Below are 23,439 nucleotides of genomic sequence, written 5' to 3'. Positions count from 1 at the left end.
GTCCACAGTCTCCCGAGGATGAAATAAATGCCTTGGTCCCGACATTTGTTAGCTGATGACCAAGTGCAGCGCTGGAGACACACAGAGCTAATGACTAGCTGTTGCAGGAGGGAAGGTGTGCTGGGGACGAAGGACAGGGGAGTTGACACCCCGGGGTGACCCCACTTCTAGGGTCTGGTTGTTTTTCTTGAAGGATGACCGTTTCCTTAGCACAAGGGCCATATTATGGATGTCCCCTGAAATGTAGGTCACCCACCTGTGGCCCGGAAGAAGCATCTAGTTTATGTGGCCTGGTTTGAATTACGCAGATATGGTGGGATGGATAGTGGCTATGAGCATGGGCAGCTTCACTGTTGCCCTATCACTGGTTGTAAGATACTCTGTCCCCTGACTAGCCAGCCGTGGGGTCAGCGGCGCAACTGGCATGGATAGGACATTTGTTGTCACCTCTTTCTGAAGGAGAGGTACACAGATATAACAGTCCTGAAAGGATGACCGAGACACAGTATGGTGTGTGTGTGTGTGTGTGTGTGTGTGTGTGTGTGTGTGTGTGTGTGTGTGTATCATTGTACATGTTTAATTGTGTATAATTTTTGTATATGATGTATACACAATGTTTTATGGGAGTGAGTGTGATGGTGTGCATGTGTAGACATTTGCCTCTAGGAGTGCATGTGAGCCCATGTGCACACTACCTATCTGGTTATACATGTGCAAGGGCATGTATGAGGTGTGCATTTGTACATTGGTGCATGTATGTGAACATGTGTTGTGTTTGTTTGAAAAGAGGGCCAGGAGTGTTGAAATTCTAATCTATATTCCCCGGGCCTTTAGGATAGTGAGGCTCTATTTTATTTTATTTTTTGAGATAGGATCTCACTGTGTAGCTCTGGCTGTCCAGACACTCTCTATGTAGACTCTGGCTAGCTTTGAACTGAGAGATCAGCCTGCCTCTGCCTTGTAAGTGCTGGGATTAAAGGTGTGTACCACTATGCCCAGCTGCATTATGTATTTATAATTTTAGGAAGGACTAGTATTACATCACAATAAGCTGAGGGACTGGACGCTGGGCGCTGGGCGCTGGGCACAGCTTTCCTCTTGAGCACTCCTCTGCTGACAAATGGCCATTTTCCTGCAGTCTATGTGCGTAGTGCTTACTGGGAGTTCTTTTTTTCTTCGCCAGCTACATGGTTACTTGGAAAATGAGCCGCTCACGCTACAGCTGTTCATTGGGACAGCAGACGACCGCCTGCTCCGGCCCCATGCCTTCTACCAGGTCCACCGGATCACAGGGAAGACTGTCTCCACCACCAGCCACGAAGCCATCCTGTCCAACACCAAAGTCCTGGAGATCCCTCTGCTCCCAGAAAATAACATGCGAGCCATGTAAGCTGGGGTGGGGGGGGGGGCGTGCCCGAGGGGATAGGCTCCCGGCTCTGCCCCAGCACCCAGCACTCTGCTCCTAGCTCCCAGGCCCCAGCCCTGTGGCTCAGGCCTGAAGGAACTTTACAGATAGTTACGACAACAGATTTGCTTAGTTCTGGGTTCTCAGTTGCTATGTATTGTGCCACCTACAAGCACTGCCTCAATCACAGAGCTGTAAGTGCTGTTCCCAGTGCCCGCATTTAGCTCCTATTTACTGCTGAATGCAGCAGTGCTCATTCAAGGAATGGTTGAGATAAACACTGAAAAGGGAGGGAAGGCAAGGCCTCTGGACTGTTTTCACTCAGAGCTGCCGACATGGCTGATGTGGCCATGTGCGGTGTGCAAAGCCCATACGGCACGCAGACTGCTTAGAAAGGAATTTATTAATAAGCAGAGAACACATCACATGATATTAAGTGGGGGCTCTATGCAGTTTTGAGAGCCCTGAACTGTTAGTGGAGCAGAGAGAACATGGGTTCTGGTAGTTCCCGTGGGAGTCACACCGTACTGGAACCCCAGGCTGGGAACAGATAACGGCATACATAAGCAGGGATCCAGGCGGCCATAACGAAAAAAAAAACGCAGATAAGTGAGACTGGGCACAGACTGGAGGGCTTGATGATATTGCTCTCAGGGATCTGAGGTGACATTCCAGCTAAGAGATGTCTGCGGAAGGGCTGTATGAAAGCCTGGGCTCTACATGCAAAGGCTGCTGGGTGCACTCGTGAGGAGGCCAGCGTGGGAAGGAGAGTGCAGATGAGGGGTGGGACTGTATCACGTAACACGTTGTGTTTACTCTGATAAGTTCTTCATAACGTTAAGCCTTCTAAGACAAGGACAAAGGGAAGGCTTTCTATGTGTGTCAACTTCTCGCCAACCCAAGGGATTTACTCACTGGGACTTCATTGTCGATCCTTGGGCTCTCTTCTCTGGCTGTATAATCCAAATTTCCCAAGGACAGGACAGAGCCAGAACATCTCAGAGGAACCAGGGTCAGCCACAACTCCTGTGCCCATTGTACCACAGCATGCTCCAGCAGGAGACAGGGGGACAACCATCCGCAAACACAGCCACGTAGCCCAAGACATGCTCCGAAGGCTACATTTGTGTGTGTGCTGACCTACAGGTCCCCACACCACTGCTTGATGTGGGAGATACATGCTTGTTCTCTTCTTATATGGGGAAAGAGAAAGTATTGGTTTTGATACATCAAGACTTTTGTAATGTTTGGAACATTTTACTGGACTTTAGGTTTGAATGAAATTATGAAGTAAAGTTATGGGAAATCTTAGAAGCAAAGTTTCACAAACCATAGAAGATATCAAAGTGAGCAAAAGGAATCATGTCCCAGGCCTTGAGTATGTTAGCTGGAGCACTACAGGACACACAGGAAGGCACATCCTTCCCGGCTTTTCCTCTCAGAGCTGTTCTGCAGGGTCTGAGATGTCTGGGACGGCGAGTGTCTGATCTCCAGGGCCCCAGGTGGAGACTACAGTCTACATAGCTGCCCAGTTCCCCCTGCTGGCATACATGGACGCTGTAATCCTCCCCATAAGCTTCTCCTCAGGGAGGCGGGTGTTCAGCAGGAACGGGCTAGGCGGGCTAAGTCTTTTGGGCTGGCAGTCAGATGGTTGGTGCTCCTCATATTCGGTGCTGGGCCCTAAAGCCAAGCCATGGCCTTTGTTTCCGGCAGCATCGACTGTGCTGGGATCCTGAAGCTCAGAAACTCAGACATCGAGCTGAGGAAAGGGGAGACAGACATCGGGAGGAAGAATACCAGGGTGCGGCTGGTCTTCCGAGTTCACATCCCACAGCCCAATGGCCGGACGCTGTCTCTCCAGGTTGCCTCAAACCCCATCGAGTGCTGTAAGTGGTAACTTGGGAACTGAACCATGCTTTCAAAGGTCTGTTTCAGTCTGCTTCCTGGGGAATACAAACACCCCCGCAGGAGACCCAACTTCTGTGTCTCCGTAAGAGGGTGCGTCTGGGTTATATATTTCCACATGAAGCTGGTTAGGACCTGACCAGAGTACACAGCATTCCTGCCCCTGGCAGCTACAGACGTTAAAAAAGCAACGTTTGTCATGAAGCAAAGTTGTGTTGACTGTGTCTACACTTATTCCCTCTTTATTTGGGGGAAATTGAGAAAAGGAAGTTTGGCTTGGCAGCCACCAGACTGGGCAAACTGAAACAATTCCTCTTCATCCTTCTCCTCTTCCATGTTCTGCTCCTCTTCTCTCTTTCCTACCCGGCTCCTCTTCTCCCTCCTTCTCTTCTTCCCTTTGCTATACCCAATCTCCCTTACTCTCCTTCTCTTCTCTTTCCTTCTCCACAGTCTGTGTGTGTGTGTGGGGGGGAGGTGATGGGTGTGTGTGTGTGTGTGTGTGTGTACATGCTCGCACAAGCACACACTACTGGGGATGGAACTCAGAGCCCCACGCATAGTAAACGAAAGCTCTGCCACGGGCCATCCACCACGTCCCAAACCTGAATTTTGTAAACTCTGTATGTCTATTTATCGTCCCTGGTGGTACCAAGTTTTTGCCTTCAGTGTGTGCGGTGGCCACCAGAACGTGGCAAAGGGCTCCTTGGCCTCGGAAAGGAACAGGGGTGGCTTCTGCCGTCCTCTCTTCTGCTTGGCTGGCCCCTTGTTCGCAAGCCATGTCCCTGGAAACCTGTCCGTTCCCATCCCGTCAGCTTCGCTGCCTTCTGAAGCCCTTCCCCATCCTGAGACCTGGGTTCTGGTGGGACCAGCCAGACCTGTGAGGAGACACACAGTTTCCACCAACTGTTGCTGCTTGTCTTCAGTGCCCTCAGTCCCTCTCCAGCTCTTCTGGCTTTGTCTCCCAAGAGACCCCCACCATGGTGGGGTCTTTAGTCCCATGCTGAACATCCCAGTTCTTCACAGTCCTCTGTCTGTGGCCCCTGGACTGTGAAACAGGTCCACCTGTGTACCCAGCTAATCCCTACTTCCCCGGGAACAAGTGAGGTCTTCCTTAGTCACACACACTGAAACCATGTGGCTCTGCCCCCTGTCCCCTTCTCTCTCAAGCCACTGGAGACCTGAATTTCTAAGGCTGGATCTTCTTCCCTATGAGGTGAACTCTTCCCTGGCCTGGATTGTCTGATTCAAGGGAGTCTGAGGTCACCCATCTGACACAGGTGTTGAGAGTGTCACCCCCTCCTCCAGGCCTCTACAGCCTCCTTTTCATCCACCACCCTCATGAAGTTGCTGATCCCGACCTGGTCTCTCTCAGCTACCTGTCAAGCTTTGCACTTTGGCCCTGTCCCCAGGCTCAGGGCTAACACTAGGACTAGCTTTCCTATCCAGCTCTTCCGAGGGTCTCACTGCCCTTCCACTCCAGGGGCCGGCAGTAGGAGTCAGATTTCCTGCAGCTACAGAAGACAGTGTTCCATTCTTACCGTGGACCACGTCCTGATGGGTTTGCTACACTCCTGACCCTAGTTGGAGCAGCACGCCTATGGTCTTCCACATAATACGGTTTGAGGCCCCCTACAAAGTTCAGGGCTTGGTCAGTCTCCAGAGAATCTGAACAGTTATGTCAAATGGCAGCACCTGGGGCCAAGCATGCCAGTTAGGGTTCCTCCAGGCAGCAAAGACAAAGCTTTACTCAACTCTCACCTCTTCTGATACAGCCCAGCGGTCGGCCCAGGAGCTGCCCCTTGTGGAGAAGCAGAGCACGGACAGCTACCCAGTCATTGGCGGGAAGAAGATGGTGCTGTCTGGCCATAACTTTCTGCAAGACTCGAAGGTCATCTTCGTGGAAAAGGCTCCAGGTATGTTCTCCAGGGTGGCTGGATGAGCTCCTGCTCTTGGTGCGGGTGGAAACTGGCTCCTGGGTTGGCAAGATGTGAACGCTCCACCTGCATGATCCATCTGCGTGAGGGTGTTTGGTCATAGCATGGGCAATCACCAGGCAGAGGTAGCCCCCAGCTCACAGAGCTCTGTATCGCTTGTGATTTGATCCCTTTGGAGTCTTTGTGTTGCTGAGAGTCAGGTGGAAGTCCACCTTGGCATCTCCAGGCCCAGACTTTCGAGAGCCACTGCCTCTGTTAAGGAAGCCTGCAGGCTGGGCATCTGAAAACTACTTGCTAGGGTCGTCTGGTTGGCCAGAGTGGGCACCAGGCTTGCCACCTGTTTTGTGCTCTGCCAGCTCTTTCTCCTGCATTTCGCCCTTCCCCCTTTCCCTTTCCTACCTGAGGGAGAGCTCACTTGGCTTCTCTAGGAAGTCAGTCCCCTGAACAAGTGCCGGTTAGTACCATAGTGGATAGAAGTATGGGCCTGCTGACCTTCTGGGTGTCCATATCATGGATATCACATCCCAAGCTGGTGTTCACTCTGTCATTGGGACCTTCAGTACCATATCCATGTGTGTGAGTGTGATCCCCTCTCCGTGGAATCCATGGACCCTACGAAGATCTCCATGAGAAGACAGGCATGGCACTATCACTGCCTCAGCTGTAGCCTTCTGCTCACACTGGCCCCCGATGGAAATGTCTTATGAGTCCCAGACACCAGTGGGGAGGGAGCTCAGAAGGGGTGTGGCCCAATGCAAGCTGTGTTTGCATTTTCTTTACATCGGGAGCCATTGTGTCTGTGTGACCTGTGGGGACCGGGAGTGTAGCCAAGGTCACTTCAGTTAGACACTGGTCCGAGTTGCTCATCATTCCCCGAACAGTGGGAACCTTTCTGGCTCCAGATGGAGGCAGCCACTCGGTAGAGCTGCGCTGACCAAAGAAGCTGCTGGGCACAAGAGAAAGACCCTAGTCCACTGATACTTAGTTTCAGAGAAGAAGAGGTGAGCTGGGCATGAGCCTCTTGAGTGGCACACGGCCGCAATTATCCTCCTCTACAAAGACTGTATAGAGCTTGGAATTTTGGACCCCGGTCTTCTAGATGGCTTTTCTCAGGGATACCATACCCTACCCACATGAGCAGCCAGGGCAGCATCTACTCAAGGCTGGTGTATTGAAGGCTTTTCCTCCTTTTCTTTCTTACCAACTGGAGTTTTCTTGGAGGTGGTCAGTCCGGTACTTAGCCTAATCACCAGAGAGCACTGAGGCATTCAATAGCCTCCATAATGGAATCTTGATTTTGCACCATTCACAGGAAACTTAAGCACTTCAATCAACATAGGCTTTCACAGTTAACTCAGCTCGCCTCTGTAATCATGCATATAATTGGAAAATATGTTTTAAATTATAAAGAAAACCCAACTAAGTACAATGATAAAGAGAGTTAGCAGTGTCCACACCCTTCTCTGGGGAGGTTGATTCTGAAATCATTTGACCTTTGGAACCTCAGGCATGCCTCCCTGTCGGACAGGAAGCACAGACTTAATGCTTTGCCCTCTATGCAGTGAGATCTCTGTGCTCACACCGAGGAGAGCCACAGCCCCTGTGGCTCTGTCACAAGGCAGGGTCCAGCCAGCTTTCCTGCCTGTTTGTGGTTCTTCGGGTTGGGGAGGCCCTGGGGAGGTGCCTTCCGCACAGGAGAATTGAGCACAGCTGTAGACTGGGCAGCTCTCAACTGTGGCCAAGAGTAGGCAGCCGGGTCTGAGCCTGGCATGGTGCAGCAATAAGATACAGTGGAAAGATTCATCTTCTGCCTGCTAAGTGAGCAGCCCTCCACCGACCACGAGCGCCCACTGCATCCCGCCTGAAGCCCCATCTCCCCTTCGCTGGATTATTCCTACCTTAAAGCTAAGCCCATGAGGTTGTATGCTGAGTCCCTGACCTACCCTCACTGGTTCCAGTTGATGTCTAGTCTACATAAGGCGTTCAATAACTGAGTAGCTGTCACAAATGCACATAGCGCTGTGAGCTTTTAAATGTGAGAACACTGCAGTTCTGTGTCCTGATGGTGTTTGTTGTTTCATTTTTTTTATAATTAGATTATTTGCGTATCCACTCAGGTGTGTATATGCAAATGGTATTTTTCTGAAGGCAGGAAACCAACATCTGCATAATTCTCTTCTTTTACATTTGGTTTTCTAAGCAAATGCCATCATTAACCTACCATCCCATGTGAGGTCTGTGGAGACAAGCTTTATCTAGTTGTTTCTTTCTGAGAAACCACTGAGCTTCATTTGAATTAGTAGCAGAGCTGGACGCTGGTCTTCTGATAGTATGTCTGGTCCATTTTAAAGTTCTGTTTTTAAACTGCTGCTTGCAGGAGGAACCACACTTGGATGTGAGGAGCGACAGCTGTGTGGAAGCTGTGAGTTGGGCAGGTGGGGCTGGCCGCTCTGGAAGGAGCCACCCCGTGGCTGTGACTGTTGTGGACATCACTGAGTCAGGCAATCAGGACCATAGCCAGGGGTTGGGTTCCAATGTTTCTTCCCTGTGTGATGTGGGACGCCTGAGTCACAGGTACCCTGCTCTTCTGTGGGCCACCATCCAGTGCTCCGGGTCACAATGTTCAGTGACTCAACGGTTCTATGGATTCATCAGAGTGGTCCCCTGCCAGGAGGACTGTGGGGGTGGGTGTTGTTCTGCTGCAGTGACCTGGGTAGGGGTGGTAGAGCCTGGCAACCAGCTCCTGCACTATGTATGCACACACCCCCCTGCCACTGCACTCAGCAGCTAAAGGAAGTTACCCTATGGCCTCTGGGGCTGGCCCCTTCCTGGGTCATCTGTTGAAACTCTCTGGGAGGGATGGGGACCACAGGGCATCAAGCACATGGCTCCGGCTTATCCATAATGGAGGGGTTGTGCCTCTTCTCAGGCTTCCTCATCATGTCAGGCAATTGGTTACTGGTTGAAATGAGACTTTCTTTCAAGGGTGGAGGTCAAAAGTTCATACCGGAGTATCAGGAAACACTGTCTGATGGTGGAAATCCTTGGAGGATATTTGTCCAGGAAGCTGAGGTGGTAGGTGAGGTTTGTGGGCCTTCGCCACATGGGGCCACATGTCCTGTCAGATGTTCGGGCAGCTTTTGACCCATCTACTCCAAATACTGCAGGAGTCTGGCATGGGAGATGACAGGCCAGCTGTCTCCCCAAGTATGGCTGGGTCTTCAGATATATAGGCTGGGTGGCACGTTTGTATGTGAATGAGAGTGTCTGATGCCTGGGCAGTGAAAACCAAAGATGTCCTCCTGAGGTAGGCTCACTCTTCTTTGGAGATTGGCCCATGTTGAACAGAAGGTGCTGATTTCTAAGGGCACTACCCAACTCCGGATGTTGGCATTACGTCTAGCTTTATAAACTCACTTTCTGCTCTGTTTAAAAGCCTTATTGAAGTCTGTTTGGGCTTCTGTTACTGCATTGAAACTGTGCCAAAACCTAGATGTCTGCACAACCAAACCCCGACACAGACAGATGACACCTGACCCTCCTCATTCCGTCTTCTGTACTTGCTCCTCAGCGGCACTGCCCTCTGATGTCCCGAGATAAGTCTATCCCCAAAGCACGGACCCAATATCCTCTGCGGCCCACAGGTCTGCCTTCACAAACTGACCCTTCCTCTCTTCCTTGGGAAGGTTTTGGTGCAAGGACACAGGCATGGGTAGGCTGATAGTGGAGCAGGCAAACAGAAGGTCGAGTTTGGGAAGCGACACCAAGTGGCAAGCGGGTACATTCGTCCCCTCTGACGTAAGGCAGGTGCTTAGATGGCGATTCCACTTCCTTGCTGGCCGGTTTTCCTTGTCCTTGCAGAGCAGGGCAGCTTGAACACCCATGGGAATGTGCTGTGATGTCAGCCAGAGAGAAGGTGAACCACAGGAGTGGAAGGGCTCAGGGTAGAAGGGCCGATGTGGATCCTCCTGAATCTAGAAGAATGTGTGTAGGAGGAAGTGCCGTCACCACCCAGCCAAGGGGTCCAAGAGGATGGAGCAGAGACAGTTCATCATGGTGTGTCTCTCTGGGAACAGAGCTGGTCCTAGGGCTTGCCAGAGGAGAAGGTGCTAAGCTGAGGAAGAGAAACCTGAGGGCAGCTGAAGACAGCGGGTCCTGAGAGGGTTGGGAACTTTGAACTCTGCATATGCCATGTGCTGTGACTCCCCCCAGACTTTCAGCCTGCTTGCTAACTGTAGTGAGTTCCAAGGGACCCCTCTGTAGGTAGCACCCACTCCTGGCCAGAACACATAGCTGGGAACCCTCAGTCTCCAGCCAAGTGCATATAGCTGACAGTCTCTGCTCATTTCTGGTTTTTTAAAGTATGAACCTGTTCATGACCACAGGCTTCAGGGTACACTATCTCATGACTAGGAAGCAGCCTCCAGGGAGATCTAGGGCTTCAAGACAGTGTTCAGGGGAATAGAGAGCGTCAGTATGGAGGTGTGTCCCCGACATGAGGTATGTGTGTCAGTATATACATGATATGTGTATATGACAGTGTTTAATGTTTAACTGAGTGTGGGTGAATGTGTACGCATGTCAGTGCATCATGAGGTGTGTGTCTGTGTGTGTGGTGATGTTAGTGTGCGCATGTGTGACGTGACCAAGTACTCCACTGGCCCCTTGTGGAATGTCCCTGTCACCTGAAGTGCTGAGCAGGGGCATCTCAGATTCCCTGACATTTTCCACCACGTGCCTGTTACAGTCAGAGACAACCAGCCATGTTTCATCCCCCACGGGGATGGAAGTGAAGTTCCCGTAGTGGTCCTATGGGCAGCCAGTCATCTCCTATCCATAATCTCCGCACCTCAGGCCATGGGACCACAGAGGCCTCTTCTCTTCTGCTTCCTCAAGAACTTCTCAAAGTCCCCCAGATGCAGCTGCTGAGGGCTTTTTTACTCACTGGGTGTCTCGGGGTCAGCTGTAGGAGTTACACATACCCTGAAGCCATGACCAGCTGGAAAGTGCTTGCCTTTTTCCAATTCCCTGGCCATGGTGCTGGGGTGGGCCAGGCCAGAGGACAGTGTCTGCCCTCAGGCTCTGTACATCATCAGTCCTGTACACATGTGCTAGTTTTCATCATGGGCATAAAAATACCACTGTGCTGACCTGGTCAGGCAAGGTTCCATGTGGCTGCTTGCATACTCAGTCAGCAAGATTTGGGGATAGAACACCCTTGAAGTTCTGCCTTACAGACATGCCCAGGTCTACATGGTTCCAGAAATCACTGACCCAGTGAAGGAAGGAATCTGGGGGACTGGATCTATAATCCTTCACACAGACAGCATTTCTAAGAGTCTCAGGAGGAAACACATTTAGAAAGGCAGTGATAGACTCACCCTGGGCATTCAGAAAGTAGACTCATCTGCCCAGAGGCCTCCATGGTAGGAGAGGTCTGCCCAAGGGTCTCCATGGTAGGAGAGGTTCGCCCAAGGGTCTTCATGGTAGGAGAGGTCTGCCCAAGGGTCTCCATGGTAGGAGAGGTGCGCCCAAGGGTCTCCATGATAGGAGAGGTCTGCCCAGAGGCTTCCATAGTAAGAGAGGTCTGCCCAAGGGTCTCCATGGTAGGAGAGGTCTGCCCAGAGGCTTCCATAGAAGGAGAAGTCTGCTTTATATCCTGATGATGGCAATCTGGGCATTGCTAGTGGGCTTCATGGGCAGTGTGAACCCACCGTCTCAAGATGGAAGCCATATAGGGTCCCTACACATGAGCAGCTGGTCCTTGACCATCTAGTTCTTCTTCTGCCTTGAGTGTTGTAGGATCACATATGGTAGTTGCACTCAGAATCCCACTGGGTGACACCTTTCTGCCTAGTGCCTGTAGCCTACACACACACAGATCTCTCCCAGAGTACAGTTCCAGTGGTCCTGTGGCTATCTGCTCTGTGCCCAGGATACTTCAGTCTCAATGAAAGAAGTCCCTTTTCCATGAGCAGTGGCACAGGTGTGGCTGGGTGTGTCTCTGAAGTTCCAGTACTGGAAGTACTTATCAGAGTGGCCATGTGGGAGATCCTGGGCTTCTTGGGGTGGAGTCTAGCGAGAAGGATGACGTGTGCGTGTGAGTGTGTGTGTGTGTGTGTGTAAGAAGGGGGGGTTCACCCTGCAAGTGAACAGAGTGCTAGTCAGCCAAACAACCCCTTGTGAAGGGCAAGCCTGGCCCTCATCCCTCTGGCATCCTGCCTAGCCATGGAACTTTTTCCACACAGACTCCCACATGGCACCATTGCTACCAGACCCCCTCCTCCCCTGGGACAGAGTGGTTGCTGAATCACACCAAGCTTCAGGTGTTCTATGTTAGCCACCAAGAGCTAGAGAAGCTATCATCTCTTCCCCTCTCCATCCCCTCCTGGCACCTTGTGGATTTGCCTTGGGGATACTTTCTGTCAGTAATCGTCAGACTGTCGGTGCCTTGCCGTCTGGTTTCTTTCACAGAATGGCATTTTTATCCCCCTAGTATTAGATCCCAGTGCTCTGTTCATGTCTCTGACTGACCAGTATCCCCATGTGGCCAGGCCACATAGATAGGTTGTTCAAGAGATAGACATGATCATTCCACTCTCTGTGAGCATCGTGAATGAAGTTGTTGTGAACATTCATAAACCAGGTTCTGTGCGTGCCTGTGCCTTCCTCCTGGTGCATACCTGGGCATGCTCTGTTCTTAGCTCCCTGGTGCCACCAGGCTGTTTTATGAAAGGCTGGGCAGTCTTGTTCACCTTGGGGTTCCGCTGAGGAGTGCAAAACTACCCTCCTAACCTGGGAAAGACAGCCCTCTGGGGAGCCAAGGGCCTCATATCCATGTCCACTAGCTTGCATGGTCCACAGAAGGTTAGAGGACCCATGTGCATACCAGGCTGTCTATGCTCAGAGCCCCTCTATGGTCCAGCTCTGCACAACCTTTGTGTGTTCACCCAGCCTCATAACACATCCATCCTAGTACTTGGTGATGCTGGAGTGTTTGGACATGCCCCTGCCTCGAGGCTGGTGGGATGCAGATGCAGTGTAAGAAGGACGAGGCCTCCTGCCCCACCCCAAGGAGGAGGAGGCAAAACATATCTCAGGAAGCTCCTCCACTCCTGAGGAAACTTCAGCTGGAAACAGTGGCTCAGTCCCTGGTGTGTGACTGGCCTGTGGGCCTGTGGTGGCAGCAGCATTCTGTAGCCAGTGAAGCCGCTTCAGACCTGCAGGCTGGCTGTGTGGAAACCTTGGGTGGGTGTGGTGGGGAAGCCTTTCCGATGACTCATGCTGCAGGGAATTCCCTAATGATTTGGAATATTTTTACTTCTGAACTGGAGCACAGTTTCCTACTGGGAGCCTAGGGAGCTCCTGATAAGATGGACACAAAGGCCCTTTTAGGATGGCCGGCTGGCTCCCTGCCTGGTAGAGGCTAAACTCTGAACAGTGCTATGTTAATGTGCCTCTGAGCTTGGGCTCTTAGTTGGGGATGCGATGGGCTCATCTGATGGTCCAGTTGACACTGATGACTTCCTCGGGAGTATAAAGGGTCATCTCCACCTCACTGGGCCCCTCGTCTCCTGTTAGAAGCAACCTGCCATGTGTGCATTCAAAAGTCCAATCAGCTGTGTCAGAGCAGGAAGAACCACCACTCAGTTTCCTCACTGTGTGACAACTGCAGATGGACCTGGGTCCAGAAGGGTGGGACCAGTGCCTTGAACACACTGGCCTGGGCGAGGGTGATTGACAGTAACACATACATCTTGGTGGCTGCAAGGAACCATATCTCAATGGGAAACGGAATCTGGTGGGTGACCTGACTCTGGTGTGACTTAGAAGACAGGAATGGAGCTCTGCCTTGTCTGATGATGGTAGGCATGGAGCTGGCCGGTCATGTCACGGCAACTCACGATGGCCCCCTTCTCAGCCACTCTGATGGAGGGAGCCTCCCTCACAGGCAACTGTGATAGAGAGGGGGAAAGACCTTCCTTCTTTTGAGTGCCCAGTCCACCTGTATGCCTACATTTCATTAACTTCTTGCCACATGATTTGAACTTACAAAACACCCTTCTCGGGAATTTGAGCTGAGTTGAGCTTCTCTGCATTCTCAGAGGTGACAGGGCTACTGTACAAACTCTTGAAGGATGTGCGATGTAATTTCCCTCCAGAGAGCGCCTCGGTTTCCTCCTTCCTTCTCCAGCTTAACTGCTGTCTCTCCTACTTGGACAGGAAGGCTGCGCCTTCTCCACATGATTCTCAGGCTGGGTAGGAGCTTCCAGGCTGATGCGGGCCCACACTATAGCTGGTGTGCCTGTGTACAGGCAGAGGCGCTGCCGTTTCTCTGGGGGCCAGAGGGTAGCCTTGCCCTGGGAGATTTCAGATGCACAGATAGGCTGCCTCTCCCCGATGAAGGGCAAGCCTAGCCTTCACCAACAGAGCATGCCGCTGGACCCCACAGCCGGAGCATGTTCAGAGAACTGCATGTGGGTAATTCCTATTTGGCCCTCGTGACTACATGTTGGCATGTGTGGCTGAAGACCCTGAGCTGCCAGGGCCAGGGGGGTTCACTGCTCGAGACATTCCAAGGCTCTAGGGATGGCCAGGTATATTTTTAGTGTCCTGTTGTTTTCCCTGAGGGATGTGGCTTGGGATCCAGTCCTGGGCTCATCTGATAGGTGACTTGCTCAGGGCCTGGGGCGTCTTGGAAGCTGATGTGGCCTGGTGAGGCTGGGTGGCTTTTGGAGCCTCTGATGACTCACGTTTCCACCCTGTGCCTCCACCCTCCACCCACCACTGTCCAGCACTGAGGGAAGGAGCTGGTGTTTGATTTATCAGTAATGCGGGGTTAGTGACAGACAAATGGAGTGTAAGCAAAAACTCGGCGTGTGCCTAAAATGGCTCATCTCAGGAACTGACTTCATTTTGGAGAAGATAAAAGCTGGGATGGATATCTGTCAGCTCGGTAGCCAGCCAGCTGTCCCCAGGTCATGGGCCTGTCGGCAGGACTGGGGACTCAGAGTCTGTGAGTGGCAGACACCCTTCCTCTAAGCACTGGGTCCACACCTCATCGCCAGCTGAGAACAATAAGTTCTTTCACTGTGCCTATGGGAGCCTTTCAATTTTTTTTTTTTTTAAACATGCAAACGGCCACTGGGCTAAGGTTAAAAATACCACGTGTTTTGCATTTCTAGGTCCTGATGTGGCACAAAATAGCCAAAGAAAAGCTTTTCTTATCTCCTCAGCATTTCCTCTGAGCAGAGGCTAGGGCATTGCTCCGAGTTCTCCCAAAACAGATGGGAAGCCGGGGGGAAATGGCACCAAGTGGCAGAGCCAGGTTGTGCTCTGCACATGTCATGTCTTGCTGGGATCAGGGGTCTCCCTGCCTCTGCCTCTCTTCTGCATTTCCCTCCCTTGGAAGAGGCTGAAGTGTAGGAATCCTTCCTTGATGTGTGCCGGAGCCAATAAGATGCATGTGAACATGGACACAGGGATGGACCATTATAAACACCCTCAACTGTGTGGGTCCCTCCTACGCCAAAGGTACACTGAGCATAGTCTTTGGACTTTACTAAGTACAGAGGGCCAGGACACTGCTTGCCACTGGAAAGGCCAAATGTCTAGGGGACCCAGAGCACTGCCCTGACCCACACCCTAAGCATTTAGGCAGTGTGGACTCACTGACAACAGCATTCCTTCCCATTCTCCCCTCCCTGAGCCTCAGTTTCTGGGTCACCTGGAAGGTTCTGAAGACAGACTATCCCCACACAAAGTGACAGATTTCTTCCTGCCCTTTGTTCCAGATGGCCACCATGTCTGGGAGATGGAAGCAAAAACTGACCGAGACCTGTGCAAGCCAGTAAGTACTAGAATCCTGAAGCAGGGACTGGAGGCCAGCCTGGGGCTCCTGTTTGCTAAAATGAAGAAATGCTAAAAAGTAGACAGAGGTGGTGAGAAAATATGCCACATATCCCTTGCCCAAACAAATGCTCTTAGGATGGCGTTGGGACGATTAACAGTGACCATGAGGACAGAGGTTGGCTGGACGGAGCTTGAGTTCTCTTTGTGCTGTGTGTGTTTTCCCTTTTAGAGTGCCAGGTTCTATCTCCTCTTGCTAATGGTCTACCCCCGGGAAATCTTGGTATTCTAAGCCTCATTCATGGACATCCAGCACCTGCCTGGACATGCCACCCAGCCTGTGTGACTTGCCACCACCCTCTCCAGAGAATGCCTCAGCTACCTTGCACTCTTGTTTTGAACTTGACATGGATGAAAGGGTAGACCTAACTGGATAGCTTAGATCTGCTGGTTGGGTCTGCTGATGAGCGATGGTGAATGTGTGGCGTGACCTGTGGGTGACATAATTAGTCTCTCTCCTGCCTGCTCATAGACACCTGCCTGTGCTCCCTCTTCACCTCCACATCGGGCCATCGTTGTTTGTGATTGGCTAATTCTGTCTGCAGCACTTTTTGCGACTCCAGCATGTTTCTGACGGTTGGTTTCTGTCCTTCCAGACTTTGGTCTCCATCTGAAATGGCCACTGGAGACAAAGTGGAGTCGGGTCTTGTTTGCTGACTCCAGTCTGTCTCCACCGTTCTCACAGTCTTCTCTCTTGTTGGCTTGGCTTTTGCAGTGGCGGAAGTTGAACTAATGGGCACACATGCTGGGCCAGTGCCCTGCCACTGACCTGTATTCCCAACCCCAACAGTGTCGTTGAACTGGACATTAGGCCAAGGATGCTTAAAGCAATTATCAGCTCAGACAAGTCAGAAAACCATCACTGAGTTCTGTGTGTGTTCTGTCCAGTCTCTGAAGAACATAACACACTATAGCCAGGCAGTAGGGTTTTTAAAGACATCCAAAATCCTCCCAAATTCTCTAGCAATCGTCTAGGCAGAGTCCTTGTGAACACGGGACACAGGGAGCCTTTGCTGTGTCCTGAGTGTGTGGAAGTAGGGTTTAAATGACTCAGAAGCCCTGGGTAAATGTGAGTAAAGGGCTTTTTCTCTTGGGCCACCTGTGAACATTGGGCAGCAAGAGTCACATCCACAGGAGATGCTGGTAATGGGGCTCACAGAGTGGATAGGTGGTCAAGGCTCCCCTTAGCATGGCAGTCAGAGGGTGTTGGCTTCACCTGCAGCAGGCACAGGTGGCCTGCCTGTCCTCTAGGTGACTCCATCAGACGAACCATCTTTGCTTTGCTACCGCAGTACTCTTCCAGGTACTGATGCACTCTCAAGAAACCTTTCAAAGGATTTGCCAGATGGAAAAGTCCTCCCTGGCCAGGGTGATGCTTGTTCATTAAGGTGAAACATTAGACCTTCATCTGAGGTGCCTGGTTTCCTCCCTCCCCCTGGGTGGGTACCCTTAAGGGAATATTGAAGATAGTAGCACACACACACACACACACACACACACACACACACACACACACACAAACACACACACACACAAACACACACTACGTAGAGGCACACACAGAAACATACATGCACTGCACACACATTGCTTTTGCAGATATTCTAAAATGGGTTTCTGCTGTGTATGTGGTTATACATTGCATCCAACTCAGAATACGAACTTTTCCTCAAGCCCACGCTAGCGGCAGCCCTTATTGTCTCTGACAATGTGACAAGCTCCCACCATTTGATTCCAGGTCCCATTTCCTCCGGCTTCCTTCCCTGTATTTTAGAGCAGAGCTCCTGTGGAAGTGGTCTGTGTATAGGGTTGAAGTACGTTGACCTGCCAGGGACAGCCTGCCCCTCTGGGCCTTTCTGCATTCCTTCCACGGGGTCCCAGAGGTTCCTTCCTTCCTTCCTTCTTTTCTTCCTTCCTTCCTTCCTTCCTTCCTTCCTTCCTTCTTTCCTTCCTTCTTTCTTTCTTCCTCCTTTCTTTCTTTCTTTCTCTTTTTTTACTTCCTTCCTTTCTTTCTTTCTTTCTTTCTTTCTTTCTTTCTTTCTTTCTCTTTTTGCCTTCCTTCCCTCCCTCCCTCCCTTCCTTCCTTCTTTCTGTCTTCAGCTTTCTTTCTTTCTTTCTTTCTTTCTTTCTTTCTTTCTTTCTTTCTTTCTTTCTTTCTTCTTCAGCTTGAGCATCAACAAGATCTATCTTTTTGCGTCTTTTCCTTTCTTCCTTCTGAAGAGTCATTTCTTTTGTAGACTCAGTAGTAGCTGCCGACATCAAATGCCAGCAGTACCTGCAGCTTCCTTCAATGTAGCAAGTCCTAAAAACCACCCAGTGACAGTCTATTCACTGTCATTCACCTGACTGAACCCAAGCTTCACAGCAAGACTGCTAAAAGCCGGACACGGGCCAGATCTGAGTCGCCGCAGTTTGGGGCAGCCTCCTACAAAGGTGGCCATGTAGCATGGGCAAGCACAGGGCAGGCTCCCTCCTCCAGCTCTTACTTGCCCCTCCCCCAGCCTCATTTCTTCCATATGAAGTGAAGGCAGTGTGTCAGCTACAACAGGTTGCTGGAGTGAGTGTGTCCTGGGGAATGGATCCCAGAGGACAGAGCCCAGAGAGCACCCTAGCCAGCCCTGCCCTGGTGCTGGTATCTAAAGGCTCTCAGCACCAGGCTCCCTCTGTACTAAAGGAGGCTGGATCTGAAGTTCTTCCAATTTCTGTTTCTAGTACCGAGGTTATATTATTAACATAACTCAATAAAGTTGGCTGCAATTGATTTGCTACCATTATAACAAGCTATGGTTAATTACCTCAACAAAAGAAATGATACCATGGATTTTTCCGATATATTTTTTCCTGGCCTGTTAAACTAAAATCACATGAAAGAAACAAATTGAAGAAACTCCATGGATTTGAAACTCCCAGCAGAAATCTGGTATAGACTCTGCAGCACTGACCCTCCTCAGGGTAGCTGTGCCATGCATGGGGTTCACCAGGCAACCCCGGGACGCCCCAGCTCACAGTCTTCATTTGGGTGTCTCCACTCAGTGCCAATGACTCATGGCTTGCATTTTTGTTTGCCCTTGAAAGAGCGTGAAAAAGCTTGTAGTTTTTTGCTTAAAAACAGGAAAGAAAGCACCAGCCACCACAAAGATGTACAGTTTTATCTTCTGTGTTCTCGACTGCTCCACTGCCCCAGACTGAGAGCTGTTTGTCTTCATTTTGAGGAAACTGGAGATTCTGGCGGGACATCATGGCCATTGTTACAACTCCACTCTAGACAGTGTCCACAAGGAATGCCCCCTCTCATGTCTCCAAGAAGCGCCTCCTACAAGTAGGAGTAGTTCTTTTCGTCTAAAGGGCACTGGGCCTTGGATGCTGGGGCAGGAGTCATCCTTGGAGTCTGCTGTCCCAGTTAGCAATGAGGCAACTCCACTCTGAGAGATGCTCATGGGCTCTCTCTCTCTTCTTGGGCTCAGTTCCAGCATAAAGGTCTTCCACCCTCTATCCATGTGGGAACTCAGGGCTCCTCTTCCCTGTGAGTACACACTGTGGCCAATTCGTGATCAAACACGAACAGGTCACACACAGAAGTCACCTTAGAGGTCTTCTGGATTGTCAGGGACAGACAGTTGTTTGAGTTGACAGTGGTACCTCAGTACAAAGCATTCCCGGTCTGTGAGGTCCTGACTGGTTCCTCTTTGCTGTTTTCCTCCCAGAATTCCCTGGTGGTGGAGATACCACCTTTCCGCAACCAGAGAATAACCAGTCCTGTCCAAGTCAGTTTCTACGTCTGCAACGGGAAGCGGAAGAGAAGCCAGTACCAGCATTTCACGTACCTTCCTGCCAATGGTAACGCTGTCTTTCTAACCTTAAGCTCTGAAAGTGAGCGTCGAGGAGGCTTTTACTAAGCCACAGAGGCTGGGAGAGGATGTTGTTATAAAAACAGTGTGGCTGTGTTGCTGGTTCACACCACGTGATAGCCTATTCACAAGACCAAGTCGCCCACCTACTCAAAGAGAATCGAAGCCTGGGTGTGTTTTCCTGTGACTGGTGCATGCTGGGGTGATCATTTGCTAGCCTTTTGCAAATACGCAGAGGCCAAGCAGCTCTGCCACGCTCAGGAGCTGATGAGGTCTGGGTATATAGCTAACCTCTGTGAGTCTATGGGGTAGAAAAAGTATTTGTTAGAGCAATTTTGTAGGTAGCTTCAAAAATAAGCCTGCCACAGTCATTGGGGGACATACATGATTTTGTTCTCATGGTGATGGTTCCACACAGCATGCAGTGTGTCCCCACTTAATAATGCCATCCCCTGGTGATGTGACACTTTCAGGTGGAAGGCCTTCTGCGTGAGTTTACTCATTTTGGGAATGGCTTCTTTTCATTCAGAAATGATCAGTTCACCTTTTCAACTTTCTAGGGTGTTTTATTTAAGAAAATACCAGGTTTTTTTTGTGGGCTTTTTTTTTGTTTTGTTTAAAAAAAAAAAAAAAACTCCCTAAGCTTGTAGAAAGGTGTGTCCCAGGCATCCAGGGTTTCCTGTGTGGTGCAGGCCATTCTCCTGTGGCAGGATGTGTGTGCAGAGAACAGAGTGGGTTGTTATCCTGAGTTCTATTGTGTTTTGAGTCAGCTCAGCTATGTCAACAACCTTTTTATATTGTTGCTTTCCCCCCTAAAAACTTCAGATATTCATATCATTTAAGAGGGAAATTATACAGCAGCCGTATTGCTATCTTAGTAAAATCAAGATTTTTTTTTTTAAGGTTTTGGGTTTTTTGTTTTTGTTTTTGAAGTATAAAGGCGTTTGGAATAGTTTAGACAGTAAGAAAAACTGGTATTGACATGCTGAAATCAACTGTCTTATCAGGCAAGCCCTAGGGATGCCCTTCAAAACTAGAACAATAACTGTTAAGTTTTCATACAAGGGCATCCGTGTAAGCAGTGTGAGAGGGCCATGGGTGAACCCCTGCACAGCTGCCCACACCCCATCCTGCCCCTGCTCTGGAGTTCATTCCGCAAGTCTCTTCCTTTTGTGAAATAATGTACAGTCTTTCTTACAAAAACAAGTATTTTATCTTTTTTTTTGAAAGTGCCATGATTGTGTCCTGATTATACTTCCAGCATGGCTGATCTAAAATTTACAAAGGTCTAAACCTTATAGAGATAAAAAAAAAAAAAAAACCATTTTCTGAAACGCTGTGGAAACATCATGAAGATTAATTTTCCCCTGTCTGATGGCATCTCTGAGCCCTTGGTGGGGGTTATGTCGGGCGCTCAGTGTAGTAAACAGCACTGTGTCAGAGGACTCTGCGGGGTGCTGTGCACAGTGAGGCCCCAGGGCTTGGTGGCTGAGTTCCTCGATGCCTCCCACACTGCCGTCCCACACCGATGCGGCATCAGGGCGTGCTGGCTGCCCCCTCCACACTGGGTTTGCTGTGCACCAGTCTGCCTCCCACAGGCCACGCAGCCTCTTGCTGGAACCTGCCAGCCACCCATCAGCCTCCTGTGCCGTGCAGGCCTTCCTCAGCCCTTCAGGGTTCAGCCCTTCAGGGTTCAGCCCTATGGTCCCGACTTCTCTCCAGCCTTTTCATCTGCTGCCCCGACTCTTGCCTCCAACCCCAAGATGGCTGCCCACCACCAGCATGGACCCAGGGACTGACCATGTTTCGACACCGTTACTAGACTGTGAGCTCCTTCAGAGACACCTTGGTCACCGTAGGGTTGAATCCCCAGCATTACTCATTGCCTGGTGCCTGGCTGGCTATCAACATGTGTTTTTGTGTTGGTTTTTTTTTTTTAAATAAATAAACACACACATGGAGAACCCCAGCTCCCGTGTCCCGTGTTCTGTCTGGCGCTCACCCTCCATGCTCTGTGCCATCTGTTGCTCTGGGATATATATCTCTGTGAAGGCTGATGATGACAAATGGCTGTATTCATAGCACCCATATTCTCGGATCGATGCGGTTGAGTCCTGGAGACCCTCCAGGGCACGTGAGAGGCTCTTAATTAACCTGGCACCTTAGCGCTTATACTTTGCTCCCTAGACACGGGCTATGAAGTTACAAGTCTTCCCCTCTGCCCCAAGTCTTCCTGTATTATTAAGTGGGCTTCATGCACATTTGTGTTTTACGTATCTGTGACCACTGTGGACACAGGTTCTTAAGGTCATAAAATATGCTGTTAGGTATTTGAGAAAACAGGAATAAATCCTTTTAAACCCTACCTGTGAAATTCATTTTCATCCATAGGTATTTGAAATCCAAGCTCATTTTTTAGTTTTCCTTCAGACTTAAGTGTGAGGATGTTTCAAGGGGCTGCATCAGACACCTTGGTCCTATTCTTGCACAAAACTGCCCCTTGTACAGGCTCCTTTGAGTTTCAGGGTGCTGGAAATCAAGGTGCCCAAGGTATTCTGCTCCTTGTGAAGCAGGAGGGACACCTCTTGGCCACTAGCTTTCTTCATGATACGCTCACCTGGTTGACGCCTACCTTGCACCATCCTCCTTCCTTCCTCTCAGAGTAAACTGTGACAGTGAGTCAGGTGGCAGGAAAAAAGGATGAGTGTCTAGGACCTCTGGGTTCTGGGGGGCTGATGTCTTTGGTGCATGGTCTGTGGTGGCTCTGGAAGGGCAGCTTGGCCTCCCCCCATCCCCATTTGGGGTGTGTCTAAGAGGAAAAGTTTCCACTTGAACGTAAGGCACCGTTTGCAGAATGGGAACATCCCGTTGGAAATCCTGCACCAGGCCCTGTGGTGTCTCTGGGATAGTCATCAGGTGCAGATGGTAAAAGCACCTGCAACCTGAGAGGAGGCTTCCGAGTGCCCAGACCCAGCCAGAGAGGGCCTCCCGGACTCCCTGAGTCACTTGTCTGCCACTGGTTTTGCTTTACTCCCTGAAAGGAAGATGGACTGTCTTCCTCCCTGAGTCGTGGGGTCTGAGATGGACACCGTCATGAGATGGGAGCTATGCTAGGAATGTCTAGGTCTGAGCCCTTATTCTAATATGTCAGAATTACAGAGTGCCGAATGGGGATGGGGATGTCTCCCGCTTGAGTTCCAGGGTGAGCATCTCTGCCAGTCTGAGCCCCTAGAACAGCTTTCTCCCAACCACACATGGCAAAAACTGGTATCTATCCACAGGGTACCTGAAAAAGAGAAGAGAATCGGTTTATCTTAAAAAGCACACCCCCAAAGTCAGTGTTCCTGTACAATGAGAAAATAAATCAAGTTAAACTGTGGGATTTTGAAATTCGGTGACTTCATCTGAAACTATTTTAGCTAGTTAGGAGTCCCCTGGTCTTCCCAGGCAGGGGAGGGTTGTGCAGATAAGAGTGAATGCTGCCTGTCCTGACCCTGGGATACCTACCCCCCCCCCAGCCCTGGGACCTGTGTGAGGACAGAGACTCACCTGGTGTCAGAGACAGTACATGACTGTAGGACAGGAAAAGCCCTTCAGCGGGACCAGTGTCATCAAGCAAGCCCTGAGCAGGTGACACCCACAAGGACAGAACTCCTAGGATCAGGAGTCCTTGAATCTCTAAGCTCCCCCCCCCCAAACACACACACACATTTCTTTGCATGGACTCTGGGGTGGAGCCATGTGTGATCTGGAGAATAAAATACCATAAGGAACTTTCTTGAACCCTTCCTGGTTATTAATAAGTGCATCTTTCTGGTCTGTACCAGTTGCCAAGATATGTTTCCATCTCCGAGAAATCAGGGAAACTATTTCTGCCAGATTCTTGGTTGTATCGTTAGTTTCTGGAATCATGGAGACTTGGGTGCACTTGAGCAGAGAGGACCTGGGCCTAACCATGGAAGCAGAGCCCCTGCCTTATGATGGATTTCTGGCATCATGGGCCCTGTAGTTCAGTCACTGCCCTGACCAGGACTCCAATGAAAATGTCAGGCCTCAACTTGTGACTGCCCAGGCCTGGGTGCAGAGACCATGATGACATGGCAGTACTGTGCACAGCCTATGGCTGTCTGCCTGTGTCCCCACTGCCTGTCACGGAGTAGCTCTCCTGTTAGAAGCCTGGGGCTGGAGAAGGGGGCTGAGGGCTGCCATGCTCCAAGGGTGTCTTATGGAGAGATCACAGAACACAATAGACTGTTAGGATGAAGGGCAGGGCAGTTTCCCTCACTCGGCATCATTCAGCTTGAGCCTTCCTTCTTTAAAGAGCCCAGAAAACTTCAAACAACAGGAATCACAGTGTGATGTGTGACGTGTAAAGCGATGTTAGTTCTAGGGACTCTGCTTCCTGATTTCTTTCCTACAAGCTAAATGAAGTCTTCAT

At 50.5% G+C, this 23,439-nt stretch overlaps 1 protein-coding gene across 3 annotated transcripts in view; it reads left to right on the top strand.

The window, feature by feature from the left end:
- Nfatc1 (nuclear factor of activated T cells 1) overlaps positions 1-23,439 on the top strand; it is a 113,798-nt gene that overhangs the window by 46,715 nt on the left and 43,644 nt on the right. For all 3 annotated transcript variants that reach the window (XM_052742661.1, XM_052742663.1, XM_052742662.1), the window contains exons 4-8: positions 1,184-1,386; positions 3,119-3,291; positions 5,083-5,223; positions 15,039-15,094; positions 18,858-18,990. In XM_052742661.1, coding sequence (XP_052598621.1) covers positions 1,184-1,386; positions 3,119-3,291; positions 5,083-5,223; positions 15,039-15,094; positions 18,858-18,990 — 706 coding nt within the window. The remainder of the gene's footprint in view (positions 1-1,183; positions 1,387-3,118; positions 3,292-5,082; positions 5,224-15,038; positions 15,095-18,857; positions 18,991-23,439) is intronic.

Source organism: Peromyscus californicus, unplaced genomic scaffold (genome assembly GCF_007827085.1).
Source record: "Peromyscus californicus insignis strain IS unplaced genomic scaffold, ASM782708v3 Scaffold_17__1_contigs__length_78620276, whole genome shotgun sequence".
Lineage (NCBI taxonomy): Eukaryota > Metazoa > Chordata > Mammalia > Rodentia > Cricetidae > Peromyscus > Peromyscus californicus.
This window is presented reverse-complemented; position numbering and strand designations above follow the sequence as displayed.